General features: G+C 46.8%; 1 protein-coding gene across 3 annotated transcripts in view; it reads left to right on the top strand.

Moving 5' to 3' along the window:
• The first annotated feature begins 666 nt into the window (after positions 1 to 666).
• Treml2 (triggering receptor expressed on myeloid cells like 2) overlaps positions 667 to 10,248 on the top strand; it is a 19,199-nt gene continuing 9,617 nt past the window's right edge. Inside the window, exons 1-3 of one of the 3 annotated variants that reach the window (XM_028766730.1) lie at positions 667 to 690; positions 7,779 to 8,040; positions 8,259 to 8,419. In XM_028766730.1, coding sequence (XP_028622563.1) covers positions 8,359 to 8,419 — 61 coding nt within the window. In that variant the 5' untranslated portion in view covers positions 667 to 690; positions 7,779 to 8,040; positions 8,259 to 8,358. Of the gene's footprint in view, positions 691 to 7,503; positions 7,556 to 7,778; positions 8,420 to 10,248 lie in introns of those variants that run through there. The other 2 variants (XM_028766728.1, XM_028766729.1) reach the window with 2 other exon arrangements.

Genomic DNA, 10,248 nt, shown 5'->3' with positions numbered 1-10,248 from the left:
TTTGCTTTGCTTTGCTTTGCTTTGCTTTGCTTTGCTTTGCTTTGCTTTGGTTGGTTGTTGTTTTTAAGAGTGGGTTTAGTCTTACAAAGATACCATGTAATGTTAGCCTAGCTAGAGTTCAAGGTTGAACTCCGACCTTGTAGCAGTGCTGGAAGTATGTGTCCCTTACAGTGGGTTCAGGGTCCTTGAGGTCTGCAGGCTCCTCCAGTAGCAAAATCTTCTACTGTCTGTGGTATCTTCTGAGGTTGCTGACGTCATCTAGCTTACCTTTCCCTGTCATGACAAGACTTTGTTGTTTCCTAGAGTATGCCAATGAAGCCTGAGAACAGGCACGCAATGTGTTTCACTTCCTTTTTTTAAAAGAAAAAAATATTTTTTATTATACGTGTAGAATGTTTTGCCTGGATGTCTGCCCGTGCACCTGTGCGGCGTGTGCGTGTTAGTTGTCTGCAGAAACTAGTAGAGGACACCAGGATTTACCGACCATTGTGAGCCGCCATGCTGGTGCTGGGAACTGAACCAAGGTCATCTGGAAGAGCAGCCAGTGCTCTCACCCACTGAGACATCTCTCAGCAAACCCCAACTGTAGGAGGAGCTAAGGTGGGAGGGGTAAGGAGAGGAAGAGGAAATAAAGGAAGAGGAGGAGGAGCTAGAAGGGGCAGAGAAGTAGGAGGATGGAGAACCACACAGGTATGGAGAGCACTCGTGGGGAACAACTTATAAACTTATAATTAGGTTAGCTAATTGGGATACAACTCTCTTTGTATGGGCATCTTGTTATTAATCATTATCAAACATATAAAGCCTTTGATTAATCTATAAGAATTAGAGTCTCATTCTCTTACTGGGCCCGCATGGATGACAGAATGGTCTGGGCAATGCCCTGCCTTGCAGAGATAGTGTGGAAGATTGGCAGAGCCATCTCTCAAGCTGGCAGGGATGGTATTTCTGGCGGGCCAGTTCTAGCTGCAGCATGTACGTGGCCTCAGGCCAAGAAACATGGAGGCTGGGCTAGGTAGAGCCACTGCAGCTAAGATAGTCGGCTTGATCACCAGAGGCTGATTTTATTTATTTACACAGCACCCAACCCCCTTTTTTATAAGTGAGATCATCTTAGGTCTTTGTGGTTTTCTCTGATGTTCTGGAGTCGTTCCTCCAGTGTCTCTGTGTGTCTCTGTCTCTCTGTCTTTGTGTATGTGTGTGTGTGTGTTTGTGTGTGTATGTGTGTGTGTGTGTGTGTTATGCATGCATGTGGGTGTGTGCTTATATGAATGCAGGTGCACGTATGTGGACTTGTGTGTCTGAGTAAGGGCAGAAGTCAATATTTCATAAGCTTCTCAATGGTTATCCACCTTGTTTTAAGACAGATTCTGTTGCAGAAACTAAAATTCACTGATATGGTTAGGCTGGTTGTCCAATGGGCCGCAGGAATCCACCTGTCTCCACTCATCCCTGCCATGATGACGACTTCATGACATTACACTCAGCTTTTACATAGGGACTGGGGATACCAACTCAGGTCCTAGTGCTTGGGTGGTAAGCACAATACTCTCCGAGCCATTACCCCCTGCCTGCCATGCCCACTGACTTAGACAGTACCTATTTAAGGTTTTTGTTGTTGTTTTGTTTTTTATTTGTTTTTTTTCTTTCATCCTTCTTTGCATGAAGTAAGCCTGTCTAGAAATTCCAGGAAGCTGTCTTGCCAGAAGTCCCTGAAGACATCAGGGCTATACATGTTATTTAGACAGGATCTCATGTACCCCCAAGATAACCTCAGACTTTCTGTGTAGTTGAAGATGAATTTGAACCTATGCCTCTTCTCCTGAGTGCTGGGATTACATTCGTATACCACCATACCCTTTAATGTGGTGCTAGGGATTGAAAACCAAGGAAGGCTTCATGTGTGCCGGGCAAACACTCTACATCTGAGCTATATCTCCAGGTCCCAGAAATATATGGTTTTTACTGAGTGGATTTTACAGTATGTGAATTATATCTTATAAAATGGTTAAAAGTTTGTGAGCTTAGGTTAATCAAAGCTTTCTTTGATATAACAAAAATTATAAGCCATTACAATTATATATAGGATTCCACCAAATAAAACAAACAGACAAACAAAAAAACTCAAAATAGTCCATCCTATATAATTTTCACTTCCTAAAGGAAAAACTAGAAGAAGAATGCCTACTACATCAGGGTTTATCAGGGGCTGAGGAACTACTAAGCACTATGGGGAAGTTCGGGGGAAGTGGCAGAATTCAGTTACAGTACTAGGTACAAAGACCTCTGGATTGCACATTGAAGAGGGTGAATTTTGCTTAATTTTTAAGTGGGAAAAATGAATGTAAAGTCTAGAAGCATTTTTTGGGGGGGGTTCCCCTGTCTTAATTAGGGTTCCACTGCTGTGAAGAGACACCATGACCAAGGCAACTCTTATAAGGACAACATTTAATTGGGGCTGGCTTATAGGTTCAGAGATTCAGTCCATTATCATCAAGGCAGGAGCATGGCAGCATCCAGGCAGGCATGGCTGGGGAGGAGCTGAGAGGAGATGGGTCTCAAAACCCTCCCCAACTGTGGTACTCTTTCTCCAACAAGGCCACATCTACTGCAAAGGCCACGCCTACTGCAACAAGGTCACATCTAATAGTGCCACTGCCTGGGCCAAGCGTATTCAAACCACCACACTGCCCCACTCTAGCCTGTATGGCTCCCAGATAAAGGAGACAGAAACCTGGTACTTTATTTACAAACTGTTGACACTGTGTAGGACAGAGTCTGAGCTATTCTAACCTACATCTCAGCTATAGACCTGTGTTACTTGCTTTTTTAGTCCCGCCTGACTAACTCTGCTTCATGCGTGTCCTAGAGCAAGCTTCTCTTGGCCACTCACTCACGGTCCAGCCTCTCTCATGGCAACCTTCTTCTCTCTCCTATATCCTTCTCCTCATGGTCTCTACTTGAGACACCCCTACTGTCATGGTTTGAATATGCTTGACCCAGGGAGTGGCAGTATTAGAAGGTGTGGCCTTGTTGGAGTAGGTGTGCCACTGTGGGTGTGGACCCTCATCCTAGCTGCCTGGAAGCCAGTATTCTGCTAGCAGCCTTCAGGTGAATATATCGAACTCTCAACTCCTCCTGCACCTGCCTGCCTAAATGCTGGCATGATCCTGCCATGATGATAATGGACTGAACCTCTGAACCTGTAAGCCAGCCCCAATTAAATGTTGTCCTTATAAGAGTTGCCTTGTTCGTGGTGTCTGCTCACAGCAGTAAAACCTTAACTAAGACACCTACTCAATCTCAAGTCCCACCTTCCTCTCTCCCCTGCCCAGTCACAGGCTCTAGCCTTCTATTACCCAATCAGAGATTATTAGGGAGCATTCTCTGCAGCACATTGGTCAATACAATGCCATGTCCAGACTGCAACCTTACCTTGTGGCACAGAACTCAGCATCTGAATACACAGTGCACAAAACCAACCTGGAAAAAAGAAAAGAAACAGGAGCTTGAGAGACGGCTCAGCAGTTAAGGTGTACTGTTCTCTTGCAGAGGACCAGAGTTTGGTTCTCAGCACCCAAGTTGAATGACTCATAACCACCAGTAAGTCCATCACCAGGAGTTACCATGTCTCACTCTATGCTGGACACACTTAGAGTAGTCCCTAAGAGATTTCAGCTGATAAAGTTCTCACAGGGGTGAGCGTGAACCCTCATGTATGAAACCACTGCTTTAATGGAAGGGAGGGAGTGCCCCGTCCAGCAGGGCAATAAACAGGGGTCTGGGGAGGTCGCCTGAAAGAGAGATTGGGGGAAACAGGAGAATGCAAAGAACCACGGCTTGACTATAGGCTGATCAAATCGTAATTTTTACTTTTTTACACACGGGTTATATACGCAAAAAGGCAGGATGTGGGGAAGGGGATGACACAGGAGTGTAGGTGTTCAGGGGGAGTACAGATATCTTCCAGAACAGGGTATTGGCTGGGTGAAGGTTCAGGGGAGAGATCACCATGACTCTGTTTATGAATCACTTGTCTTTATCTAAGTTGGTACTATCCACCAAGGTTACCTATCCACAAGGTCTATGACTATCCAGGCTGGTAAATTTCCACCAAAGCTACTTGTTTACAATATCTTACAGCCATCTGTTTCAGTGTTTTTCCAGAGACCAAGACCTTGTGTTAGCAGGCTGACTTAGGCCTACTGCTGATTTTAGGCCTTCACTGTGTAAGTGAGGCTGCCCCTGACAAGGGAGGAAGATGCTATGTGTGTCGGGGAGGGGAGAGCTCCTAAACTCAGGGGTGTGAGTCCTGGGAAAGAATGTTGGAAAAGTGTGAATGAACAAAACAACTTGTCTCCGGTGAGCGGCGAGTTAGCCAGGGCCATGCCATTTTGTGCGGCTCCTCCATTTTGGTTGAACTTTAACAATTTCTGAAACCAAGTTCTTTTGTTTTTCAGAGTTAAAGTAGCTTGTTTTGTAGATTTGTGCTGTCCCTGTCCCCACATTCGGAGCTGACTCAAGAGACAGCCCAATTGCAAGCAGGTACTATGAGTACTCACCAACCATGGGTGGAACTTGGAACCTCTGAGCTTTCTTCAGATCCTGACCATGCTGCTGTCTGCCTGTATGTCTAGGGCGCCTTAGGTGCAAAAATACACTGCTTACCTCAGAGAGTACAATACAAATTTACTTGGGAGCTAAGCAAGAATGATTGTTGTCTAGGAGTACAGACTAGGTAACTCCAAATTTTTAACCTGTTTTAATCTGTTTTTAACATGTTTTAACCTGTTAATGTTTCCTTACAGTTTTTTTTTTAGAAAGATTGTGTGTGTGTGTGAGTGCATGTGTGTGTGTTTTGTCATCATACATGTATGAGCATCATATGCGTGCCTACTGCCTTTAGAAGCCAGAAAGAGGGAACCAGATCCCTGAAACTGGAGTTAAGATGGTTGCAAGTTGCCACATGGGTGCTGGGAATCAAATCCAGGTTCTCGGCAAGAACAGGAAGTGCTCATGGTAGCTGAGCTATCTCTCCAGCCACTCTGTGAAGTTTTATAGTAATATAACAAGCAAAACTGTACATCAAGGCACTTTTGAAATATAGTGGTAGAACCGCAGGTAGGAAGTCTCTGCAAAGTAAGGAGGTCTTAGGTCTAGGCCTCAGATGCTATCTGGCCACACTCTTAGCCTTTTCCATGCTGGGGAGTAGAATCTATTTGTGCATTGCAAATATATTTTGGTCACAAAGATATTAATTAGGTCACATACTGAGGAGGGCAAGAAGCAGCTATTGGGAAGGGCTACGAAAACTCAGCTATGGGCTGTCTTCATTCCAAAGTCCCCATGGTCATTGAGGCAGTCTTTAAAAAAAATAATGAAGCTAAAGAGTTAGAGAGATGGCTCAGTAGAGGATCTGGGTTCCATTCCCTGCACCCCCATGTAGCTCACAAGCATCTGTAACTCCAGGCCCAGGGTATCCCAAAGCCTTCTTCTAACCTCCACAGACACCAGGCACAAATGCAGTGTGCATGTATAACATGCAAGCAAAACACTCACAGACATCATATATAGATATGGATATAGATTTAGAAAATATTTATTTATTTATTTATTTTTGAGACAGATTTTCACTATGTAGACCAGGCTAGCCTTGGACTCACAGAGGCCTGATTTTTCTTTGCTGAGATTAAATGTATATACCATCACACCTGATCAAAAATCTTATTGTTTAAAGTACAAGATCACTCTTTTCAACACAGAGGGTTTAATCCTGGGGTAAATGAAATCTTGTCTCAAAACAGTGAGAATGAGAACTAAAGACATCATTATAAGAAGAATACAGGTCTATTTAACCAGATAGTAACAGATGTACCTACGTGGTCTTAATAAGTAGCCATTCTTTCTCTTTGCTCATTTGAATTGAATTTTGCAAAGCTAACCTTTCCTCAGGGTGACCTCATCAAAGTGTAAGTGTAAGTGCATGTGCGTGTGTGTGTGTGTGCGCACGTGTGCACGTGTGTCCATGTGTATATATCTGTATGTGTGTCTGTGTCTGTGTGTACGTGTGCATGTGTGTCTGTGTGTATATGTCTGCATGTGTGTCTGTGTGTACATGTCTGCATGTGTGTGTGTGTGTATGTCTGCATGTGTGTCTGTGTGTGTGTGACAGCCAGAGGACACCTCACTGGAGTCAGTTCTTTCCTTCCGTCATGTGTGATAAGTTATTTCTCCTCTGATGAAATGAACTAATTCAAGCCAGATTAGACTGTATGAAAGCACATCTATTGGGAAGCTGCTCTTGGGTGGGAAAGTTCATTAGTCCCGAGGAAAGGCCAGAGAAGTTGCCATGGGGAGGGAGATGAGGGAAGAGAAAGAGGACTTGCAGAGAAGAGAGGAGAAAAGGGGGCGGCAAAGAGACCAAAAAGACTGAATTTTATAGGGAAGAGCCTGTGGGGGAAGGGCAGCCCAGCCCCTGGCTGGTAAGGTCTGGGTAGAGGGTGGGGGTGTGCCAGGGAGAGACTGAGGGAGAACCTGGAGGCCAGGTCTGCTTTGGTATAAGATATGCACCTCAGCTGTCTGTTCCAGGGTCTGAAACCAAACACTGAGACTCTGAGGATAGAACGCAGGTTCTTTGGCTTGTCAACAAGCTCCTTTACCTGCTGAGCCATCTTGCCAGTGGGCTCCATTGGTTTGGGAGTGCAGTTTAGGGTACAGTCCATCTTGATGGGGCAGCCAAAGTGGGTGCAGCTTGGAGCAGCGTGGGATTCACAGTCAGAAAGCAGAGTCCTGAGTGTGTCAGTTGACATTCTAGCCAGTCAGTCAGTCGTCAGTCAGTCAGTCAGTCGTCAGTCAGCCTTGTAGAAGGTTCAGCATCAGGTGCAGATCTTTCCAGGAATTTCTGTTCACAGCATTAATACCAAAAGATAACGTGTCTCAGTGTCCTGTTGAATGTCATACCAGAACCTTTTCAGTGACAGGAGTGCTTCATCCCTTTCCCCATAGTGTCCAGGGCAATGCACAGCAAGCACATGGTAAGAATGAATGAATGAATGAATGAATGAATAATGTGAGAAAGTTGAAGAGAGCAAAGCTACAATTCCTTTGGCCTGGGACTTGAGAGTTCAAGTCCTGTTAAGACTGTGACTGTGTAAATGGCAGGACGTTCTGTCCAGTGTCCCAAACAAGTAGAGTATGCATCCCATACAATCATGGGGTCCCCTGAGCTTCCGTAATCCATGAGAGCAGGTTGCACCGCTGTTGGACAGCAGTAGAGTCTTTTGATTCTTTGAAGACAGAGGGATGGGTGGAGCCTTGAGCCAAATGCTGGGTCATTTCAGCTAGAGCCGGGTGGCTGCAGAAGAGAGATATGGCTGAGGGGAGGAAGTTGAAGAGGCAGAACTGGGTACTCCATGCTGCCTAAGCCTGAAGAACAAGGGGAGGGAGGGGCTCTGAGGGCGGGGTAACTTGAAAGGAGGTGGGGGAGGGGAAGGCTTACCTCACTTCCAGAAGTCTGGTAGCCTTGGAGCAGTGGAAGGCTAGAGAGAGCTGCTGGGTGAGTTAGACCCAGGAGGGACAGAGCCAGGGAAATACTTGGAGAGGAAGAGGGAAAGGGAAAAGGGGAGAGAGAGGGAAAGGGAAAAGGGGAGAGAGAGAGGGAAAGGGAGAGGGAGAGGGAGAGGGAGAGAGGGAGAGAGGGAGAGGGAGAGAGGGTGTGTGTGTGTGTGTGTGTGTGTGTGTTAAAATTTGCATCTTTTTTCCCCCATGACAAAAATAAGTCAACACATGTGTCCATGAGAGGTTATTTGCAACTGTGATCAGCCTGGACAGAGGAGGCTCAGAGTGACTGAAGGAATCCATTTTACCAGACTAAAGACCTTCCTCGTGAAGGAGCGTCAAGGCCTGCCAGAGATCACCTGTTCCTGAATCTCAGAACCCAGAGGATCCCATAAAGTCTCTACAGAATGTTCCAGAAGCCTCTCCTTCATGTCCCTGTGTGGACCAGCTGCTTGGAATGAGGAGACACCCCAGATGGATCAGGTTTTCTGTCACAGAGGTGGTGGGGTTCTGGAGTTTTCTCTGGCCCAGGGGCCCCAAGACAGGGTGGAGCAGCCACATCTGCCTGAAGTTCTGAGGAGGAGGGCGGAAACGTATAGCCCCCGCCCTCACGGCCTCTCCCCACAATTATGATATGCTCTACTGGGGCATTGTGTGCCACACTGGCTCACTTCCCCCAAATAGACAACTGTATTTTTTAGAGCCTGACATCCAACCCTGGGTGGTCAGGTGGCATGCCTGAGATCAGGGTCCTAACCTCAGATTCCTGGGGTGACTGTGACACTGCATCTGGATGGAGCCATGCCTCTTGCATTCCTGCTGTTGCTGCTGCTGCTACTGTCGCTACAGGACTGTGCCTCAGGTGAGAGGAGGGATTTGGTAGAAGAAAAGGACCACTTCTCCCTGTCTGTCCCCATATTGCTTTTTCTTGCTCCACTATCTTAATGTTTTGTGGGCTGAACGGCAGGTCTTTACCAGAGACCAGTGAGAATGTCCCCCCCGCTAATATCTGGCCCCAGGCAGAACTTAGCCAGGCTAAGATGTAGCCGTATCCTCTATATTGGCTTTTATCTAATGGGTTTCCTAGTTGTGGAGGATGAACACTTCATTTCCTCACAGAAATGACCTCTGTTTGGCCTTTGTCTGACTGGTGCTGGTATGGGTTCTTGTTTCAAGTCTGCACACTTTAAATTTCGTTTTTCTCGGAACGCTGATGCCACATCCGGTCCCTCCGCTCTGACTGGAAGGGAACCAATCCCCAAAGGCCCTTCCCAACCCGAGGCTACTCTACAAGGGGCTCACTGGTTTCAGCCTTCCTGGCTGCCAAGGCAACCGCTTACCACTTCCTGTTCCGTTCTGGTTAGGGTGAGGGCTGGCAAAACTACCCTTCACCGATTGACAGAAAATGAAGGCGCAAATGAACCCAGGACCCCAAGAGGCTTCTTCCAGGTGATCCCCATCTCTGCTGCTCTGCAGGGAAAAGGTTCTCAAAACCCTGGGCTGAGCCAAGGTGAATTTGAGGCCTGTTTACTTGACAAGGGAAGAGGCGACCTCAGAGCTTCAGCTATAGTGACAAGCATGTTGGAAACAAGGGCAGACGGGACTTCCGGGTCTTAACTGTACCCTCTTTCATCTCCTGAGTTGCCCTGCCAATCACTAGCTCTGCCCTTTCTTCAACAGACTGGATTATGAAGGGCACAGAACACATTCATGTATTCATTCTTATTTATTCTCTCTCCCTCCTTTCTCTCCCTCCCTCTCCCCTCTCTCTCTCTGTGTTATACACACACGTGTGTGTGTGCCTCCCAGCCCATCCCTGGTGTTACAGGTACAGATTAGAGATGAGGTTTGTTTCCAGGCTAGCCTGAACTCACTAGGTATCCCAGGTTAGTCTTAAACTCTGGATCTCCCTACCTCAGCCTCCCTCATGCTATTACAGGCTTGTGCCACATCTCATTTCTAAGTATAGAGACCAGATACTCTACCATCCATGTCCAGCCTGTGGTCTGCAGGCCCCATGCATCCTGGCACAGCCATGACTTGTCTGGTACATCTACAGATGTCAAAGTCAAGTCCCGATGACAAAAAGTTGGATGTAACAGTGAATACTGTATCTGTTGGCTGACTCATCAGTGGGGCTTAAGTGTGTGTGGCATGCTTAATCTGTGTGTGGAAAGTAGGGTATTTAAGAATTAAGTACCATGGAGAGTGCTATTTAAAAGGTATTCAATGGGGCAGAGGTGTGGCTTAATAAAGGGCAGGGGTGTGGCTCAGTGGTAGAGTGCTTGCCTAACGTGCTTGAGGTAGGAAGTGGTGTGGAGGTGTGGTGACCCCATCACCCAAACAAGACAAAAAGGAGAGTGTCCAGGGAGGAGAAAAAGAGGAGGAAAGACTATTATTGGGGGAAATAATTCTTCATCACTTTTCTGGATACTGGACCTTCTCAGGGCCTCAGTAGTTTGTGCTCTCAGGCTGCAGAGCTTGGTGAGCTGATTGTGTCTGCATCTGTTTCCCTGAGGGCAGAGCCTGGGTCTGTCCTGAAATCCTGGGCGTCCCTGGAGACCAGAAAACATCGAGAAGAACAAGGACTATGTCTGGTGGCACTCTTGTGCTAGGGGTGTGTCCCTATTGGACTGGGGCCTCCTCCATCAGACTTGTGCTAGGGGTGTGTCCCTATTGGACTGGGGCCTC

The sequence above is a fragment of the Grammomys surdaster genome, unplaced genomic scaffold, assembly GCF_004785775.1.
Source record: "Grammomys surdaster isolate TR1022 unplaced genomic scaffold, NIH_TR_1.0 169, whole genome shotgun sequence".
In the NCBI taxonomy this organism is placed as follows: domain Eukaryota; kingdom Metazoa; phylum Chordata; class Mammalia; order Rodentia; family Muridae; genus Grammomys; species Grammomys surdaster.
This window is presented reverse-complemented; position numbering and strand designations above follow the sequence as displayed.